The sequence below is a fragment of the Mus pahari genome, chromosome 6 (assembly GCF_900095145.1).
Source record: "Mus pahari chromosome 6, PAHARI_EIJ_v1.1, whole genome shotgun sequence".
NCBI lineage: Eukaryota > Metazoa > Chordata > Mammalia > Rodentia > Muridae > Mus > Mus pahari.
Genome location: NC_034595.1, coordinates 96,149,293 through 96,170,996, shown reverse-complemented (window position 1 = coordinate 96,170,996; position 21,704 = coordinate 96,149,293). Strand labels below are relative to the sequence as shown.

The window sequence follows — 21,704 nt, the reverse complement described above, 5'->3', positions numbered from 1 at the left end:
GCTGCGATTATAGCCTGGTGATAGAACATTGGCTTTGCATGAGTGGGTGGGAGATTAGGAGAACATTGGCTTTGCATGAGTGGGTGGGAGATTAGAACATGAGTTTGAGGCCTACTATTTGGGGGTGGGGTGGGGGTGGGATAATGATGAAGTACTTGGCACATAGTGAGATCTCAGTAAGTGGTAGGTGCTGTCATTATCATCTTTCGGCATCAGCCTGTAAAGTTCCTGCCCACATGGCAGTCATCCCTGAATGGCTGCACTTGAGCTAGAGGCCATAGCTGGGTGTGATGGCTTGCTCCTGTGATCCCAGTACTGGAGAGGATGAGGCAGGAAGGAGTGCTGTGAGGTCAAGGCCAGTCTACGGTATGTAGTGAGTTCTAGCTAGTCTGGGTGACACTGTGAGACTCCGCCTTTAATTACAAAAATTATATTATGCATTTAAGTGAATAGGAGAGGAACTCTTTGTTTTGTCTGTAGGGCCTGGGAAAAAGTGGGGTAGCTTTTGTGCAAGCTAAAGAGGGTTTCAGTGGAGTGCACAATGGTAACCACACTCCATGAGGAGTGGATCCCATGAGCAGGGACTGGGAACTTGTAGGTACAGGAGGATGTTTTGGAGTCAGAAAGTAAAGGCTTTGCTGGGTAATGACTGCACATGCCAGTTCTCCTTGTTTTCTGAACCCCATTCAGCCTGGTCCTATAAATAACCTGGAACAGAATGAAGAGAACTGGTAGTCAACAGAGATGGCTGGGAAATGCCTGAGTGCACCACAGTATTAGTGTGTAGATCTCTGGCCAGTGTGAGGTGAGGAATTTTGGGGTGAGCCATTCATGAAATTGTCTGCCTGGAAATCAGTGAGTGGCATTCTAGCTTTAAAAGTGTCAACCTCCTTCAGGTGCTTTGCGGCATAAGTCTTCGGAGCAGTCCTTCTTAGCAGGGCAGGACCTTTCCTAGCACAGCAGACCATGGGCACACATTTGAGTGTGTGTGTGTGTGGGGGGGGGTTAGGGAGACACTAGTGTGTCTTCTGTCTTGAACCATTTCTGTATTTTTGCTGTTTCCAAGCTGTGTTGGCTTGCTGCAGGCTTCTGTTGTTTATCTTTCCTTTCTAAACCTACTCTGCTGTCCGCACTTCAGCTTCTTTAATGTTTTATGGTGTAAGTTTCTATTTCTGAATAGTGCAGTGGCCAGGAAAACCTAGGGACCACCTGCCTTTGTGACTGATTAGCATATGGGAAAATAAGTCCAGTCTCAGTTCAAATGTGTCATGGTCCCACTGGAGCACTAGTTCTTGTGTGCAAGAACCTGCCTTCAATCGCTAGTGCTACAAAAACAAAAAAAGAAACAGTAATTGTCTATCTGAAAGTCATTTTCACCTAAGGAAATCATTTTCTCATTTATTTTCCTTTATGATAATTTTCTCTCCAACTGAAAGTAGGTTTATTTTGTTTTAGGTTAGTTAGTTTTATGCAATGTGGGAACCTATGTGGATGTCCCTCTGCCCCCCCTCCCAAAAAAAAAGGAGCTCATGCTTGGTTAGAACCTGCTAAATTGCTAGGTTTGATCTCTTTTTTAGAGTCTGCATAGTCGTTCATCTGTGAAAGTACTGTCCCTATGTCATACGCCTTTGCAGTGAGCCTTGTCTGCCCTATTCCTGGCCTTCCTGCCCATTAATGGTTGTTGTCTGTACTCGCTGTTCTCAGAAATACCTATCCCACTTCATTCCTCCCTAAAATAGGGAATAAAATACCCATGGAAGGAGTTACAGAGACAAAGTTTGGAGCTAAGACGAAAGGATGGACCATCCAGAGACTGCCCCACGCAGGGGTCCATTCCATAATCAGCCACCAAACACAGACACTATTGCATATGCCAGCAAGATTTTGCTGAAGGGACCCTGATATAGTGGCCTCTTGTGAGGCTATGCCAGTGCCTGGCAAACACAGAAGTGGATGCTCACAGTTATCTATAGGATAGAACACAGGGCCCCCAATGGAAGAGCTAGAGAAAGTACCCAAGGAGCTGAAGGGGTCTGAAACCCTATAGGTGGAACAACAATATGAACTAACCAGTACCCCGAGAGCTCGTGTCTCTAGCTGCATATATAGCAGAAGATGGTCTAGTCAGCCATCATTGGAAAGAGAGGCCCTTTGGTCTTGCAAACTTTATATGCCCCATACAGGGGAACACCAGGGCCAAGAAGTGGGAGTGAGTGGGTAGGGGAGCAGGGCAGGGGGAGGGTATAGGGGACTTTTGGGATAGCATTTGAAATGTAAATGAAGAAAATATCTAATAAAAGAATATCTATCCCAGACAGATTCAAGGCTTAGAAATTGTTTTGTGTCGTGCAAACAGTTTTATGACACCAAGGTCCTCTTTTCAACATTCTGTGCTAGAGAGTGTCCTCTCTTATGCTCTGTGGCCTGCATAGGGTACAGTTTGGTTTTATGTATGAAGATGAACGCCTAGCATAGTCAGGTGTTCCTGTTTGTCAGTCTTCCCTTATTGTGATAAAATACCTGAGACAATCACCTTAAAAAGAGGAAAGGTTATTTTGGTTCACTGTTTTGATTTATCCAGTTTGCTTGGCTCCATTGCCTCTGGGCCTGGAGTAATGGTGTGAACTGCTGGCTTGCTTAATCTCATGGCAGATGGGAAGCAGAGTCAGGAAGGGGCCCCATTTTCAGAGTTGCTTTAGAGGGCCAGTCCTCAGTAACCTAACTTCTACCAGATAGGCCCACCCACATAAAGGTTCACTACCTCCCAATGGTGTCATGGGTTGGGGGTAATCCTTTAATTTATGGACCTCTGGGGAACATTTGGATCCAAATGAGAGCAGAGCTGGATCTGGCTGCCTTGTCTTTGCATATCCGAGTTGAAGTCATCATAAGTTCTGGCCCTGCCTGGCCTTCTGACAAGTTATGCCTCAAGGAAGGAGCAGAGAGGTCAAAGAAAGGTCAACTGGCCTTTGGGTGACTGGCTTTATTGTTTATTTTGTTGTCTGATCTGATCTGATCTGATCTAATCTATTGTGAAACAGGGTCTACATAGCCCTGGCTATCCTAGAGCTCACTCTATAGACTAGGCTAGCCTCATAGAGCTCCATCTGCTTCTGCATCCCAAGTTCTGGAATAAAGATGTACATTACTGCAGTGACCTTCAGTTTTATTAAATAAACCATAGGTTCTCAAGCATTGTGTGACCTATGCTCAATTACTGGGGAAGGGCATTGCTGGGGGCTGGGACTGATTGTTAAAAAACACAACTGATTCTTGTGTTTTAACCTCAGGGATTCTGATTTGGGAGATTTCTGGAGGGCCTAGGGGCCTACATTTCATCTTAGAGAGTCAGATGATGTCAGTCTTGTGAGAACTGTTAGCCTAAGCTGAGGGTCTGCAAATTACCCAGCAGGCCACATTTGACCTGCAAGCTCAAGATGGCTTTAATTAATTAATTAATTGTGTGTAAGTGCTTCTGCACATTTGTAAGAGGACAACTGGTCAGAGGACAACTTTTGGGAGTCTGTTTCCTCCTTGCACTATGTGGGTCCTGGGGATTGAGCCCAGGTCTTCAGGCTTGGCATCAACTGCTTTTATCTGCTGAGCCTTCTTGCTATCTTTCTTTCTTTCTTTCTTTCTTTCTTTCTTTCTTTCTTTCTTTCTTTCTTTCTTTGATTTGATTGATAGATACAGGATTTCATGTAATTAGTTTAGCCCAGAATTTTCTGTGTAGCCTAGAATTATCTTAAATTCCTGCTCCTTCTTACTCTATGTTCCAAGTGCTGGAATTCTGTCTCTACCTTTCTTTTTTCTTTTTTTTAAGAACAGAATCTGTAGCCCATGCCGGCTTTGAACTCACTGTGTAGCTGAGAATGACCTTGAACTTCTGATACTCTTGTTCCTGTCTGGGTTGTGGGATTACAGGAGTATGCCACCGTAGTGTATTTTCTTTGATGGGGATCTGTAGCTGGACTTTGACTACTTTTTGGTTTCTTCTTTCTTCCGCCCTTCTCCACCATTTTTCCACCTTTCCAATGCCATAAGACTAGCTAGGAGAGAAAAAAGAATAGAGGGGAAAGAGATAATATTATTGTTAAACTACTTCCTGCTGATTAGGGGCATCAAGTTCCATGGGTCAAGTTTGATCATTGCTGTCAGGATATCTAATTTCTTCTTGCACATGACCACTTAACAAACCACAACCAACAACAACCAATGGCAACCACCCACCAAGTGACAACAACCCATCTCATATCTTGAGGACCTAGGATTTGTTTACACTCAGAAAAGTCCCCAGAATTCCAAAGACTACACAGTCACAGAGACCATCTGGTGCTGGCAAAATCACGCCCGTGCTAGAGCATGAGGCAAATCACATTCAGCTGCTGTGGATGATCTGAAGCAGCTCCACATCCCACACCTGGGATTAAAATGAGAACATATTCTTATAATATTTCTGTGTTTTTAAAAGAAACCAAAATGCCAAAATTGTCACGGCAGGGATCAAATCCAGGGTTTTGTGTGTGGTGAGTGACCATTTTACCAACTGAACTAAACTCCTCTGTTACATTTTAAACCTTCTTTGAAAAATTAAATAAGCTGGCCACGTACCTTTAGTTTAGCCACTCGGAAGGTTAAGACACGGGGATAGCATGAGCCCAGAAGCTTGAGGTCAGTCTGGGCAGCATAGTGAGACCCACTCATCAAGAAAGGAAAGGAAAAAAAAAAAAAAAAAAAGAAAGGAAAGGAACTGTCAGTAAGATGCTCAGGAGGTAAAGGCATTTGCTGCAAAGCATAATGACAAGGAGAGAACTGACTCCTGAGAGTTGTTCTCTGACTCCCTACATATCACACCACCCCTCTCTACCAAATGTAATAAAAAACTTAAAAAAGAAGAAATACAATTGACACGATATAAAGCTTAACATATTTATTCTCGGGCCCATTATGGACGCAAGGATCATGCCTAAGCTTTTCAGGCTTCTACACTTCAGCTGTCATGTATGACCACAGTGGGTGGTCAGATCAGTACTGCAGACAAAACTCTCTGCTAGCGGTGGGTTTGCCATGACCATGACCCTCAGTGTTCTGCACGCAGCCTTTGTTGGATCAGTCTTTGTTGGATGAACATTTATTTCACGCTGGTTTGTTTTTAGGTGCTGTTGAATTAGAAAATCTCCCATTAAAGAAAGATGCCCTGAAAGAACTGGAATTGCCCTTTGAAGTCAAAGCTGGTAGGTGGAACCAAATGAGAGGGGAAGGTTTGGGGATCAAGTTGTTTGGGACAGGAGAGTCAAAAGCCCCGGAGTTGGTATCTGCTTGACCTGGAAGAAGACAGGAAGTGTGAGTGTTTGTAACAGTGTGCATCAGTCTCACCCAAGTGCAGGTGTATCTCTGAGATGGAGGCCAACTAGGTCTGTATATGGTTCCAGGCCAGCCAGGCCTGTGCAGTGAGACCCTATCACAAACAAATAAATAACAGACAAACAGGCAAAACCTGCCTCAGAAAAGTCAGGGACTAGGGTTAGGGATAGAGTTCAGTGGTAAAGCATGTGCCTAATATGCACAGGACCTGGGATTCTATCCCTAGCAACACACACACACACGCACACACATACACACACACTTAAACCCTCTTGCACACACAGAAAACCACAAGATCATAAAAGTATCTATATATCTATATATCTTATGTTTTTACACCTGCCTTTGTATTTATTTATTTGTGATATGTGCAAAGACACTGACAGATTGGAATCTGAAAACTTCAGGATGCTGGCACTGGTTACTTCCAGAAGAAGATTCTTCAAACATTGAAGGATTAAGAGAAACTCTGGGGGGGGGGGAATTGATTTCTAATATTTTCTAATATTTGTGAAAATCCAATTCTTTTATGTCTTTTGTATTACCAAACTTGACCTTGTTTCTTACAAGAAGTCAGTAAGATGTATGAAGTTCTATTTTGCTGTCAGAATGCTTCATATTCTCTTGCAAACTCATCCAGTACTTGCCACTGTGGCCAGGCATAGCAGAGCATGCCTGTAACCCAGAATCTGGGAGGGAGAAGGAAGATCAGGCACTCAAGCCCAACATAGTATGACCTTGTCTCAGACCAAACAAATAACTGCCACTCTGTATTAATTCAAATTGGCATCTAAGCTTGGTTATATGTAAGTCATATTTTCCATGAGAAAACTAATTTTTCATGATTTTTTTTATAAAATAATAAAATTTTTCTCCTGCCCCTATGGTGCTAATTGAACCTAGGGCCTTGTACATTCAGAACAAGTATTCCATCACTGAGCTGTATTCTCAGTCACCCATATTCTTAATTTGCTTATAGACTAGATCATCAGTCATTTAGTATTATCATTAGAAATACCACTATGAAGACTGGGGCTATAACCCAGTGTAGAGGACTTGTTGAACAAGCATGGCTGTATGAGGGCCTTGGTTCTTTCCACAGAGCCACATACAAAGGAAAACACCGTTCTCAATGCTCCACTGTTACCTTGCTTTTTGTGAGACTTTGTCTCATGATGTAGCCCTGGCTGGCCTGGTGCTCACTATACAGATTAGGCTGGCCTGAAACTCATTATGTCACCGGGGCTGGCTTCAAACTCACAGAGATCTTCCTATCTCTGCCTCCCAAGTGCTGGGATTAAAGGCCTGTGCCACCATGCTCAGTAAGATGTCTTTTATTACATAGAATTTAAGGGCTTGGCTAAAATGGAAGAAGTTGGGAAGTAAGTATAGCTCTGAGGTAGCTCTGAGCCCAAGTTCTTGTGAGCATTAGGTTTCTTTATCCATATACTGTGTTTACCATTTTAGTTTACAGTGGGTATGTTTGTTAGATAATGTAAGCACGTTAACAAATACTCATCAACCAGCCAATTATTAAGAGATGAGTTCTGTGACCAGGGTCTGTGTAGGTGGGTACGAAAGGAAGAAAGATACCTCTTAGGAATTCAAGATGTGGTCCAGTTTGAAGAGTGTTTCCATAATAGATATTCTATATTTGATATGAAAAATCTCACAGCTTAATTCATTGTATCTGGTTGTCTTGGTTAGGGTTTTACTGCTGTGAACAGACATGACCAAGGCAACTCTTATAAGGACAACATTTAACTGGGGCTGGCTTACAGGTTCAGTCCATTCTCATCAAGGCAGGAGCATGGCAGTATCCAGGCAGGCATGGTACAGGAGGAGCTGAGAGTTCTACATCTTTATCTGAAGGCTGTTAGCAGAATACTGGCTTCCAGGCAGCTAGGATGAGAGTCTTATAACCCATACCCGCAAAGACATATCTACTCCAACAGGGCCACACCTTCTAATTGTTCATGCCACTCCCTGGGCTGAGCATAAACAAACCATCACATTGATTCCTTTTAATTAATTACTTTATTTTAAGGTGGCTCTTAAAGATCTAACCTAACACTTGTTTCACATATGTAGGAACCTCATTGGCTAGCTTTCAACTCAGTTTGTGATCCAGGCTGGCTTTAACTTGCTATCCCCCTGCCCTTAGCCACCTGAGTGCTAGGATTAGAGAGATGCACCACCACACCTGGCTTGCTGTTTTGTGATTGTTGTCTTTTTTTTTTTCCTTCCTTCTGGTATTGGGGGTGGGATCCAGGGCCTTGCACTTCCAAGGCACAAGTTCTACCAGAGCTAAATGTCATTCTCCAAGGTACTGCTCCTGCTGGGCTTGGACTGGGAATCCTCCTGCCTCTGTCTCTTCAGCATTTCCTAAGTGCACCACCACACTTGTCAGTTTTTATTTTTTAATAAAATAAATAATGGTAAAAGCAATCTGTGTGCCTTAAGGGGAGGTAGGAATACTTTGAGAAACCTGAGAAATGTGCATGTGTGTAATGAGAGTGTCCTCTTTCCAGGCTTGATTGGGAAAGTGACCCTCCAGATTCCTTTTTACCGCCCCCATGTGGACCCTTGGGTGATCTCCATCTCTGGCCTCCATGTAATCGTTGCCCCTGAGAAAATCCAGGACTTCAATGCTGAGAAGGAGAAGCTACTGGAGAGGGAGCGTAAGAAAGCGCTGCTTCAAGCCCTGGAGGAGAGATGGAAGGCAAGGCATAGAGCCTCTGTGCTTTAGGGGCTCCTGTGACATCCCCAACAGTGAAGCACTGGCCTCTGCTGACACTGGCTCTTTCCCTTGCAGAGTGAGCGGCGGCAGCAGAAGGGAGAACCATATTGGTATTCAGTCACTGCATCAGTTGTCACCAGGATCGTGGAGAATATCGAGGTGAGTCCTGTCACCTTTGTGAGGGGCACATTAAGGGTTTCTGAGGTTTCGATGGGTTTTCGCTTCCGAGTTGCTCGTTTCTTGTGGGTTTAACTGGTGCAGTGTTGGGGGCTGGCTGTTCAGGTGTGCCTTTTTAGAGGTTGTTGCCAAAGGGAAAAACTGAAAAGCAAGTTCTGGCTTGTGAGGTCGACACAGGTCTTTCTTGTTTTAGCTGGTGTGAGTAGGCGTTTTCCATTTCACTCCCCCTCCCCTTACCACACTTTCTTTTTGAATGTTGGAATCACACTCGCTAAAGGATTTTTACCTCAGAAGCCAGGTTACATAGGTCTGGATGACTGGTTTCAGGGCAAGTCATCTAACCTCTCTGGTCATAGTTTTTTCATCTGCAAAATGAGAGAGGTGGGGTCCCCACTGCCTAGTGTGTGAGCTGTGACCTCACACTGATGTGTCTTACTGAGTTTAATGGGCTGTAGTGCAGTGGCCACTTGTTTGACCATTAGGAGTGGGATTGGGGATGAGTCCTCATTCAGTGTCACAAAGCAACCCACACTTACAGTCTCTAGATTCTCTTGCAGTGTCAAGGTGACCCAGACGAAGTGTGCTTAGTGTGTGTCATGCTTCCCAAAAGTATGACCTGAAGTTGTTAGTTTTATAACTTGAAAGAAAAGATTGGTGTACTTGGGCACTTATTTAAGAAAAAATGTTGTTATTAATATAGTAATATTCTTTGTGCATATGTGCACAATGCTTTATGTGCAGGTGTGTACATATTTCCTATAACAAAGGATTTTTTTTTTGCATTTATTTATTTACTGGGGGTTGGGGGGAGATAGGGGCACATGTGTAAGTAAGAAGATTGCTTGTGGCATTTGGTTCTCTCTTATTCTGTGGGTCCTGGGGATCAAACTCAGGTCATCAGACTTGGTAGCCAGCACACTTGCCTACCTAGCGTTCTGCTGGCCCCAGAAACATCTTTCCTCAGAGGGCCACTTATCAGTAGTGTAATCACAGGAATGGTGGGGCCTCTGCTTGGGGCGTTGCTGGTTGTGTGTACTCTCAGGTTTTATGTAGAGAAGCCGAGCGCTGGGTCTTATATCTTTTCTGTCTCTTCTTCCTTGATGGTGCTGAGCATTGGAGGGGGTGATGTACCTGTGCCATTTAGGGCTAAGCACCCCACCATCACTTTTTAACAAAGTTAAAGTGCGTGCGTGTGTGTGTGTGTGTGTGTGTGTGTGTGTGTGTTCATGTACATTCAGAAGTCAGAGGACAGCTTGCACAATTTGGTTTTCTTCTACACGGGTCCTGGGGATGGATCTCAGATCATCAGTCTTGGTGTCAAGTGCTTTTACCCACTGGGCTACCTCACTGGCCCATATTGTGATTTTGCCATCAATATTAAGAATTGGTTTCCCAACAATGGCCTCAATACTGTGATGGCAATCATATTAATATAGTGATAACTTATTGTTGCTTGACTTTCCTTTTTATTTTCCTTCTCTGTGGTGAGTGTGGTTTATGTTTGGGCATGAACAGAAGTTTGCAAAATATGAAGGCCACAGTGTATCAGGTGCCTTCGTCTGTTGCTTTCTGCCTTATTGCCTTGAGACAGGGTCTCTCCTTGAGCTACAAGCTTACCGTTTTGACTCGGCTGATCTGATCAAGGTTCTGGGATCTGTCTGTCTCTGTCCTGTCAATGCTGCCCTTATAGGCAAGTATAGCCATCCATGTCTGACTTTCTGTGTGGGTGCTGTAGAATTGAACTCAGATCCTCATGCTTGTAAAACAAGCATTCTTAACCCACTGAGTCATCTCCCTGGCCTAGTTTGTGTTTTTATAATGGCTCATGATGCTAAACACACACTTTTCTTGGCCACATATGTTTATCTTTTTTCTCTGTTTTGTAGTACTGCTGACTGAATCCAGGCCCTTGCACATGATAAACACACACACTACTTTATTTATTTCATATACAGGAGCACACTGTTTTCAGACACACCAGAAGAGGGCATCAGACTCCATACAGATGGTTGTGAGCCACCATGTGGTTGCTGGGAATTGAACTCAGGACCTTTGGAAGAGCAGTCAGTGCTCTTAACCGCTGAGCCATCTCTCCAGCCCCACACACTCTACATTTGAGCGACTTACAGGTCCCATTGTTATTTTTTAATTCACTGAAGCAGAGTATCTTTTCCCACTCACAGGAGCAAGAAGAATTAAACACAGCGTCATACAGACCTTATGTGTCTTGCAGGTCTTCCTGGGCTCATAGACAAGAAAAGCAAGAGCAGTCATGTTTATTCAGTGATGTTATTCCTTTTCTTTCTCCTCTTTTTAAAAAAAATCAATGTATTTATTATTATTATTATTATTATTATTATTATTATTATTATTATTAATTGTCGTTATATGTGCAAAGGTGCGGTATGTGTAGAGGTCAGAGGATACTTTCTGCGGTCTGTTTTTTCCTTTTGTATTTATGAGGGTTCTGGGCTTTGAACTAATGTCACTAGGCTTGTGTAGCTGCTGAACCATCTCTCTGGCAATACCCCTGGTATTGTTGTGGTTAAAATGCTTACTTTGTCTTCTGGAATGACTTGATTGCAGCCTTCCTGAGATAACATTCATCACAATGAACTGCTATTCTTGAGTGGTTTGTGATCATATCCCCTTGGAATTTTCAACACCCTGATATCTATCTGTGTGTATATGGCCCTCCACTTAGAGGATTTTACCCACAACAATTATCTAAATGTATTTTCCCTTTCTTTCCCCTTTGCAGTTAAAAATTCAAGATGTCCATCTGCGTTTTGAAGATGGTCTTACCAATCCTTCCCATCCTTTTGCATTTGGCATCTGCATTAAGAATGTTTCCATGCAGAATGCTGCAAATGAGCCTGTAAGTATGAGATCTGACCACAGACAAAGAAGAAAACCCCATGCTAGGAGGCCTGGGGCTCTGCCCTCTGTCCTTGAGTGCTGTGTAAGCAGAGTGCTGCTACTTTGCCTTGCTATGTGTGTGTCTTAGATGTAGGTAACTAAAGTTAATTTGCTGGGAAGAGGAAACAGTTGCTTTTCATTGACCTGTTCCATAACTTTGGCTTTATACATAAAGAAGCTGAGGTGGGAAGGAAATAGTTTCACTCTCTGCCTGGGAATGTCTGTGACAGTTTCCACACAGTCTCTTTTCATGAAGCTATTATGTGACATGTTTATGGTGTGATAAAATGCTGATTCTCAGTATACCCTTAGGTTTTTGTTTTTGCAACAAGGTTTCATTATCTTCCACCAGGATGGCAAGACTATACCACATGGCAGCCTACACCCCACTCCATAAAACAGATTAAATGTTTTGTTGTTGTTGTTGTTTAAGATAGTGTTTCTCTAGGTAGCCCTGGTTGTCCTAGAACTAGCTCTGTAGACTAGGCTGGCCTTGAATTCACAAAGATACCCATCTCTGTCTCCCGAGCCTGGGATTAAAGGTGTGTGCCACCACAGCTCTGCTAGAGTAAATGTTTTGTTGAACAGGGCCAAGGAGGTTGATATTGTCAGTAAATACAATAAAAGTTGACAGCTCTTTTCAAAGTTTGAGATGGCCTCATGGAGCGTAGGCCAACCTTGAACTAGATTTGTAATTTACTACATAGCCAAATATCTCTTTAGATTTCTGGTCCTCTTGTCTTACTTACATTACAAATGCTGGGAATTACATGTGTGCACCACATGCCTGGCTCATAGCCCTATAATTTTTATTTACTAGGACAATTGCTTAGGCATGCGCCACCACCGTCTGGCTTGCTTAAAGGCTTTTGAGCCTTTGTGTACTTCTGGGTCCAGGACCCTCTTCTGGCCTCTGCAAACACTGAATACATACAGTGTACATACATTTATTCAGGCAAAAATCTACATACAACAGAGCACCCAGCACCAGGAGGCAGAGGCAGTCAAATGTCTAGTATGGTCTATATAGTGAGTTCTAGGCCAGGCAAGGGCTGCATAGTGATACCCGGCCTCAGAAAATTAAGGCAAAACCAAAAAACCTACAGCAATTTACTCTCTACTTACGGAGACAAGAAATGTGAAACTAAGGAGTCAGAGGCTTCTGCAACCCTGAGGGTCAGCGTGTCCATACCTCCCTCTATCTAATGGGTACTAGAAGCTCTAGTTCCCTGTCCTGTAGATGCAGCATGCTGGTCTCTGTCTAAGTGCGCAAGGCCTTCTCTCCTGTGTCTTTTTCTTCTTAAAGGACCCACTCATTCACTTTGCTTACACTCATCCAGCACAGCCTCACATTAACCTGATGGTGTCTGCACAGATGGTGTTTACAAATCAGGACGTACTTATCCTCGTGGTCACTGGTGACTTCTTGGAAGAGGACACTGTCCAAACCGAAAACCCTCATAATATTCCAAGATAGGATTTCTATACTTAACTAACTTCCTACTTCAAATATGTGTTTGTGCACATGTACCCCTACTGTTTCTCTGCCATTCAGAGTTCTAGTTAAGAAATACAATCACTGTCCCCAGAAGACATCAGGCCTTTTATGCTGATTTACAGGTATTTTGACACACATCTGCCCAGTGATATTTTCTGTTTCTTTGCTCATAGCATTTTATATATCCATTGCTGCTTCTGTATAATTAAAAATATTTGTGCACATTAGTATTGTCAATTGATTGGATTTTGTTCGTTTGTTATTTATTTATTATATTCCTGCTTACTCATTCAGGCAGGGCCTTATGTACCTCTGGCTTTCTTGGAACTCACTACAAGACCAGGCTGGCCTTGAACTCAGAAATCAACCTGCCTTTGCCTCTTGAGTGCTGACATCAAAGGTCCAGACCTTGCAGGGATGGAGTTTAAGCTGTATAAGAGCAGACTGTATTCTATCTCTTGCCCCTTGTAGAATGCCTGATGTGTGAACACAGTTATATCAGAAATTAAAGGCAATCATCCTTTTCTTCCTCTTTCTTCCCTCAGGTACAGAAACTAATGCGAAAAAAACGATTAGATGTGGCTGAGTTTAGTATTTATTGGGATGTCAATTGCACTTTACTGGGGGATTTGCCTCAAGCCGAGTTACAGGTGCGTTCTGCTTTGGGGCTTTAGTGTTTGTTCTTTTTTTCCAATTTAATTAATTAAATGTATTAATATTTAGTCATTACTAATTTAACACATTCAGTTAATATTAATAAAATTACAAATACCAAATCGACTTACTTATTAATAGAAAGTTTAATTATTAACTATCAATTAATATGTATGTTTAATTAATAAATATATTAATTAAATTAATTTTGAGGCAGGGTCTCTACATAGCCCTGGTTGTCCTAGAACTCACTATATAGAATAGGCTGTCCTAGAACTCACAGAGATCTGCCTATCTCTATCTTCTGCTTCTATTAATGACATGCACAGCCATGCCTAGCTAAAGTTCTGTTTTGAAGATGTGTCGGTGTGTCTAATTCCTTGCTTCTTACTGCTGTGTGCCTATGACACACAGTGGTCAACATTTTGTTGGCCAGTAGGAACTGAACATGAAGGTTTCGAGTGAACAGAGCAGCAGGTCAGTTTTTTATCAAGGCACCAGCCTGCTTGGGTTTCTCTTTAAACATTACCATGATGCTGTTCCTTTAAGACACTTACATAGATAGACAGTGTCACTGTTTGGGAAGGACTGAGAAAAAGCCTAGCTTATTCTTTTTTGTAAAGAAACTATAGGTACTTTAGTGAAATGGGGAAAAATGGTTTGTTTCCCCAGCTCCAGGTGGCATAAAGTGGATTAGGTAAAGTTGATGCCCATGGCTTAAATTCCCAATATTGTCGAAGGTAACAGACAGAAGGAAGGTTGGTCTGTGTCAAGCCCATGTTCTTGTGACCCAGGAGGCCATGGCCAGAAGCATGGAGAGTCGCAGTCATCACTACATCTTGGAGCCTGTGTGTGCTTCTGCCCTCTTGAAAAGGAACTGCTCCAAGGAGCCTCTGAGGTCAAGGCACAGCCCGAGGATTGAATGTGATATTCAGCTGGAGACCATTCCCTTGAAGCTGTCTCAGGTACAGTGTGCCCCCCAAGTCCCCCACCCCTACCCGCTCAGACCCTCTGCTGGGAGCTGGAGTAAAGGAAAACCTGCCCCAGGGTAGTGTCCTCAGCATTGTTTGACACCCCCCCCCCCAGGGTCTGTCAGGTGTGAGCCCATGTTGCGTCCTTTGGGGAAAATGAGCTTAGACTCACTTGGTGTAGATTTTGATTTGGTGTTTTTTGAGTCCTGAGCAAAGAACACGGGAGAACTGAGAGGCCATCAGAGGGCCTCCTGCTGATGCTTTGGTCCCAGTGTTCATCTTAGCAGATGGATGACTTGTTCTTGCTAATCAGGTCTTGACTGACCCAAAGAACCAATTCTGTCCTAACCTAGTATCTCTTACTCTAACAAAGCTGCAGTACCGGCAGATCATGGCATTCCTCAAGGAGCTGGAACGAAAGGAGAGGCAGGTGAAATTCCGGAAGTGGAAACCAAAAGTGGCTGTGTCCAAGAAGTAAGGGCACCTCTCTGTGTCACCCATAAAGTGTGCATCTTACAGCAGCATGCTCTCCTCGTCCTTTTCACGTGACTGCAGAAGGGCAGTTGGTTTAACTTTGGTACAGTTAGCTAGGTTTTAACATGTGTGAATGTATTACCCATGAAGAAATAGAAATAAAAATAATACTTGGGACAAAAAGGGCATCAAATGCCTGTTGTCATTATTGATTTTCCTGTCATGTCTCTGTCCAGGTAAGTCTCACTCTTAGACTGAGAGTAGAGAAACTCAGAAGATCCTTGATCTCACTCAGCAGGCAGATTGTTGTTGCTTACTGAAGCTTCTGGTATGGTTGTTCCGTGCAGCACTCTTCAAAACCCCTTTATCCTGTCCTTAGTCTGTTTGGCCACATTATGTAGGTTGTATTCTCTGACTTCCAGAGCAAACATCAATTTTCTTTCTTAAAAATATATTTTAGTTTAAATTATATTTAAGTATATGTGTGTGCACATGGATGCAGGAGCCCACAGACGTCAGGAGAGGGGATCAGATTGAAACTGGAATTAACGGCAGTTGTGAGCCACCTGGTGTGACTGCTGGGAACTCTATAGGAACAGTATGACTTATTTGATTGTAACAGTCTTTTCATGTGACCCATGATGTCCTGGAACTCCCTATGTAGAACAGGTTATCTTCTAACTCCTAGATCTGCCTGCCTTTGCTTCTTGAGTGGTGGGATCAAAAGTGTGTGCCACCATGACCAGCCTCAGTGTGTGCTTTAACTGCTGCCATCCCTCCCGCCCCATAAAGCCTCTGTTCATGTTACAGTGATGAGTGTGACCAGTCTGACTTGTTGAACCTTTTAAAAGATCTCATGTATTTCCATGTACATCTTTAGAAATTGAGTTGAAAAATCTGTAATGGTCAAGTCTGTGGTGATTGTCTCAAGATGGCGCTTGCCTTACTGCCAGCAGTGATTTCCTCCCTGGAGAGGGACTGCTCTGGGTGAGGCCTGTTGGCTATGTGCTGTGCAGTTATTGACAAACCATGTAACTCAGTGCTCTTTGGCAGCAGAGTCACTCTTCTGCATTCTGAGTTTAGCTTAATGTGAAAAGGACCCAAGACAGAGACAAAGGCTAATATGAACTGTCTCGGATACGGGCGAGCAGTGTTCCAGGTTGTCCTGGATGAAGAACATTGCAGTGGTTTTTACCGGGAGGAGTAACACACTGTTACGGATTGTTGCAGCTGCCGGGAATGGTGGTATTTTGCCCTGAACGCTAACTTGTATGAGATCAGAGAGCAGAGGAAGTGTTGGACCTGGGATTTCTTGTTGCATCGTGCCCGAGATGCTGTGTTTTACACTGACAGATATTTCAACAAGTTAAGAGGAGGTGTGCTGTCTGCAGATGACAAGGTGAGTGGACTACTTGCTTAGTATTTTTTTCTCGATGTGTTTGTTCATTTGGTTTTGATTCAGCACTTCATGTAGCTCAGGTTGTCCTCAAGCCTATGTAGAGCTGAGGCTGGTTTTGAACTCCTTATCCTTTTGCTTCTATTTCCACAGTCCTGGCATTATAGGCATGAGCCACCACACTTAGCTAAGACTATTCTCTCACAGGTTGAAGAAAGAGCTGAGTCTCTGAAGATGCAAAGCACCCTGTTGGAGAAGCACTTTGATAGGCTAGTGTCAGGCTCAGTAGAGTGAGGACCTCTTGGAAGGTAGTGAGCCTCATCTTGGCCTGAAGAATGCTTCATCCCTGCTCCCTGAGTAGATGCCCATGACCCTGCCAGGCCCCTCCTGGTACAGTTCTATGTATGCAGTTAAGGGAGAATTTCAGGGACTCATCAGTTGTCTGTTCCAGTCCTGAACCTAGTCTGTTAGTCTGTGACTAATTTCTGTGGATTTTGGTCTACGTTTTCTGTAGTCCTAGTTGACTTGATTGACCTTGGACTTGTTGGTGATAGAGGTGAAGGCAGAGCAGGCACCGCAAGTGAAAAGGCAGTTCTTATCTGAATCACCCGTGGCCTAGATACCCTAGAAGCAGCCTTGCCAGGTGCCTGTGCCGGCCTCACCCCTTCCTGTCACTGTCTTCTTTGCTCTCCCAGTGAAGGGAAGGCAGTTGGCTGCTCCGCTCCTTAATTGTTTTGCTTTTGTGACCATTCTCTATATTACGGCTCAGGTCATTTTTAACAGGTGGTTCCTCTTGCTGAGTTTTATAAGAAAAAAGGAACAGTTCTCCACTGGATAGTCCCAGCAGTCATGCTGAACCCCTGAGTTCTCATCCTGCCACTTGCCTCTTGCTGTCTTCAGCTGTGTCTGACAAGGCTACTGACAATGGGCACCTTCTAGAAAGGGTGGATTACATCAGACATTTTGGTCTGAATAGCTTTCTTGAAGGCAGAGGCCGGATACTGTGAGAAAGGATCTGAATCAATGTTGAGGTGGCCGAGTGACAGCAGCTGTGTGAGCTGTGGACCACACTGACAGTGTGTTCTTCTACTGTTAGGAAATACGACATTGTTTAGGATGGGTAACTTTACTTTCTAAAAATGACACAATAGTATTTGATACTACTCTTTAGGAACTAGTAAGAAACATGTTGAAATGACCACACCTTTGTTCATTGTGAATATGAAAGAGCTGGGGCCAGCATGCATACTGTGTGAGCTTGGACCTCAGCGTCCCCTTGGAAGGTGGGAAGAATAACTCTGCTTCCTTTGCTCTCATGAGCTAATAATGTGTAAGGCTGCCTGTGACCCAAGTCAGTACTGTGCAGGGCGGGATGCCTCAGTACCCGCCCACCCAAGCAGATTACGTTCTCATTGTTCTCTGCCTGCACTGGTTCTAGTGGAGTTTTTGAGAACAGGTAACAAATGCTGGATTCTAGCGAACTCCATTGAAACCAGAGGAGGCTCTCATGCCACTTGTTAATGTGTCATTTCTCAGGGAGGTATTGTGGCTAGCTTATTGATGAGGTTGTTTACTTTGTTCTGCGCTGCAGTGTCTGAGTTTCATTTTGTCCCAAATAGGAGGAGATGTGTCGGATTGAGGAGGAACAGAGCTTTGAGGAATTGAAGATTCTGCGTGAACTTGTTCATGATAGATTTTATAAGCAAGAAGAGCTAGCAGAGGTGAGAAATTTGTGTAGGAAAGGTCATTTGGTCCCAGCACACCCTAAGCCCTTCAGTGTCGATATGCTTGTGTTTCTGTCAGAACACATGGCAACCAATAGCACATCACAGCATCTGTCCCTGGGTCTTCATGTCTGCCTCTTTGTGATTGGTTCCACAGAGTCTTCGAGAGCCTCAGTTTGATTCTCCGGGAACCTCACCCGGTGATCCAGATGGCAGCGGAGGCAGTGGGATGCTGCAGTATCTGCAGTCCTGGTTCCCAGGGTGGGGTGGCTGGTACGGACAGCAGAGCCCTGAAGGGAAAGTGGTAGAAGGACTGACAGCGGAGTCACATGAGCACTGGACACCTGAAGAGATTTTGGGTATGCTGGGATCCCATCTGCAACCAAGCTCTCAGCCAGAGTGATAGCTTAGGTCCTAAACATCATCCTGCTCTTTCTGCAAAAGCTTGACAGGTCATTTCCAGACATAGAGGTCATATTTGGACAACAGTTTGTTTCATAGAGGTAGAGGAAAGACATCTGGAAGAGACTCCATGGCCATCATCATTCTTTGTACATTGTTGGACAAGTCTGAGTGGCAGCTATTGTTAGAGAACTAAATCTGAGCCTGTTCACAAATAAACTCTGAAGTTTGATGGCTGTGCAGAGGCCCTCTGTAATCCCATGTTGCCAGTGTGAGCCTATAGAACAAGGCCCTAGTTAAGTTAAATTGCATTAGCCACATCAACCACATGTGTCAACTGCCTGATAGCCCCATGTAGGTAGTGGCCATGGTCATTTAGTCATCTCTGTCTTCAGGTTCTTGTCTAAAGAAGGGACATCTGGTTCAGCAGAATCATCCCAGTCCAGGTGTCTGGTCTTGCTCTCTATGTGTTCTCTTAAGCCCGTTTTCCTATACCTTGTAGGCACCGAGGAGTTCTTTGACCCCACTGCAGATGCCTCATGTATGAATACCTACACAAAGCGAGATCACGTCTTTGCCAAGCTGAATGTGCAGCTACAACGGGGCACCGTGACTCTCCTGCACAAGGAGCAGGGCACTGCTCATGCTAACGAGAGTGCGTTCATGCAGCTCGAGTTCTCAGGTACTGCTCAGCGCCAGCTCTGCCAGTCTCTAGTGCCAAAGCACTGTCTGTTCTTGCCATCTGTGGTATTCAGAGTCTGTGAGAACATAGGAACTGGAGAGATGCCTAGAGGTTAAAAGTGCAGACTGCTCTTAAAGAGGACCTGAGTTTGGTTCCCAACACCCATACATATCATGAGGTCTCAGCTGCCTGAAGCTCTGGTACAAAAGGGGTTTGTCTTAGTTAAATCTCTGTGCGATGATAAAACACCATGACCAAAACCAGCTAGAGGAAGAGGTGGTTTATTTGGCTTACATATCCCCATCACTGTACATCATCAAAGGAACTCAAGGCAGGAACCCCATGCAGGAGCTGAAGCAGAGGCTATGGAGGAATGTTGCTTACTGGCTTGTTCTTCTGGCTTGCTCAGTCTTTTCATCTTCTCTTCTCTTCTCTTCTCTTCTCTTCTCTTCTCTTCTCTTCTCTTCTCTTCTCTTCTCTTCTCTTCTCTTCCTTTCTTCTCCTCTTCTCTCCTTTCTTCTCCTCTCCTCTCTTTTCTTTTTTTGTCTGGATTTTGGAGACAGGGTTTTCCTGTATAACCCTGGCTGTCCTGGAACTCAACTCTGTAGACCAGGCTGGCCTTGAACTCAGAGAGATCTGCCTGCCTCTACCTGCCAAGTGCTGGATTTAAAGGTGTGTAACCTCCCTTCACCCTCAACTCCCCTTCAGTCTTCTTCTTATATATCCCAGGGCCACCTGCCTAGGGGTAGCACCATTCGCAGTGTATAGGGGGACCTCCCATATCAATCACTGATAAGAAAATGCCTGACAAACTTGCATACAGGCTGGTCCTAGGGAAGCATCTTCTCCATTGTTGCCCCCTCTTTTCAGGTAGCTCTAGCTTGTGTCAAATTGAAAAAAACAAAATAAAACAACCAGGACAGGATCCAGTACCTCTGATTTCTAAGGGCACTGATGTATAACACACACACACACACACACACACACACACACACACACACACACACACACACACTAAAAAATCTCAAAAGCCATGTGTGGTACCATCCTCCTCTAATCCCAGCCTCTCAGGAGGCAGAGGCAGAAGCAGAGAGAACCCATTCTCTGCAAGTGTGAGGCCGCCTGGGTCTAGGACAGCCAGGGTTACACAGAGAAACCCTTTGTTTTCTTTCTTTTTTGTTTCTGTTTTTTTCACACCTCCCTCACACACACACACACACACACACACACACACACACACACACTCTCCCCAATCCCAAAAGAGTCTCAGAATGCCTCAAACTATAGGGGAAGTGCAGGGCTTGGTGTCTGTGAGGTCATAATCATCACACTCACCAGCTGATCATTATATTAACCTGCCTTCCTCAGTGTGAGTGTGTCTGCACATCTTGTTTAACGTGTATCTGCACTGGTTCATTGACACTGAGCTCATGGTCTGCAGTACTGCAGCAGAGCTAAGACATTTCTTATGTAAAGCATGTATTGGCCTTTTCCAGTATAGACACCGGACTCCACTGGAGCGTCGAGTTAATTCACTGACTATTAGTTAATTTATTAATTCATTTTATGGATTGAACTCAGGGACTTGTATGTACCAGGTAAGCATTGCCATTGAGCTCAATCCTGCCCCCTCCTGGGTTATTTTACCCAGAAAAATCAAAAGCACATCACATAAAAATAAGAAAAGAAGGTCCTAAATAAACAAGGACTGAGAACTCACATTAGGAGGCAGTCTGGTTGAAGTCACCCGGGGCGTGCACATTGGGTGACTCAGTGCTTCAGCTACTCACTCAGTGTCTGAATGACCATAGAGGCATTGTGAGTATCGTTAGGTTTGCAGGTGTATTTTAGAGAGCAGGGGAACATGAACATCCAGAATGATATTGATCAATTGTGGGGTTTTTCTGTGACTGAATTAAAGATATGTAAGTAAATACTCAGACGTTGGCTTGAACTTCTCATGTTTTATGGCAGTTTATCTAAGAGACTTTGGCAGTTTAAAAGTGTTTTAGACAGACTGACTGACAGACAGACAGACAGACAGAGGCTTACTTTTTTGATTTTATAATCCTGAGAGCTGAGCTATCAAACTTAGATGAAATAACAGATTGCTTGAGCATACTTGTGAAGGCTCTACTTAAAATTCATTGTGAGGTTAGGCATGGTGGTGTGTGCCTTTAATCCCAGCACCCAAGAGGCAGAGGCAGGTGGGTGGATCTCTCTGAGTTTTAGGTTCTGCATAGGTTCTGCCAGTCAGGACTACATAGTGAGAGCCTGTCTCAAAGCAGAAAACAAAATAGTTTACTCTATTGAGAAAGCTCCAATACTCTTTGCATGCTTATGTAAGCAGACAGGTATGTGTGTGTATGTGTGTGTATGCATATGTATATTCAAATTTCACGGACAAATACTTCTTAGTGTCACATAGTTCATTGTAAAGTAAATGCATTATTTCTAGGTATAAAGCACATTAGGCCTTAGAACCTAGTACCATCTCTTATATTTATCTCTTATAGATGTAAAACTTCTAGCAGAGTCTCTTCCCCGAAGAAACTCCTCCTTGCTTTTAGTCCGGTTGGGTGGACTGTTCCTCCGAGACCTAGCTACAGAAGGAACCATGTTTCCTCTCCTGGTCTTCCCTAATCCGGTATGTACTGCAGTGGCGTGCCTAGCACACATGCGTGTCAGTGTGTACTTCAGTGG

The 21,704-nt window shown here is 43.9% G+C and overlaps 1 protein-coding gene across 4 annotated transcripts in view; it reads left to right on the top strand.

The window, feature by feature from the left end:
* Vps13d (vacuolar protein sorting 13 homolog D) overlaps positions 1-21,704 on the top strand; it is a 227,041-nt gene that overhangs the window by 9,504 nt on the left and 195,833 nt on the right. For all 4 annotated transcript variants that reach the window (XM_029539692.1, XM_029539694.1, XM_021201317.2 and 1 more), the window contains exons 3-14: positions 5,157-5,234; positions 7,896-8,086; positions 8,180-8,263; positions 11,043-11,159; positions 13,244-13,348; positions 14,147-14,317; positions 14,697-14,797; positions 16,028-16,196; positions 17,813-17,914; positions 18,075-18,276; positions 18,822-19,001; positions 21,518-21,648. In XM_029539692.1, the coding sequence (XP_029395552.1) occupies positions 5,157-5,234; positions 7,896-8,086; positions 8,180-8,263; positions 11,043-11,159; positions 13,244-13,348; positions 14,147-14,317; positions 14,697-14,797; positions 16,028-16,196; positions 17,813-17,914; positions 18,075-18,276; positions 18,822-19,001; positions 21,518-21,648 (1,631 nt within the window). The remainder of the gene's footprint in view (positions 1-5,156; positions 5,235-7,895; positions 8,087-8,179; positions 8,264-11,042; positions 11,160-13,243; positions 13,349-14,146; positions 14,318-14,696; positions 14,798-16,027; positions 16,197-17,812; positions 17,915-18,074; positions 18,277-18,821; positions 19,002-21,517; positions 21,649-21,704) is intronic.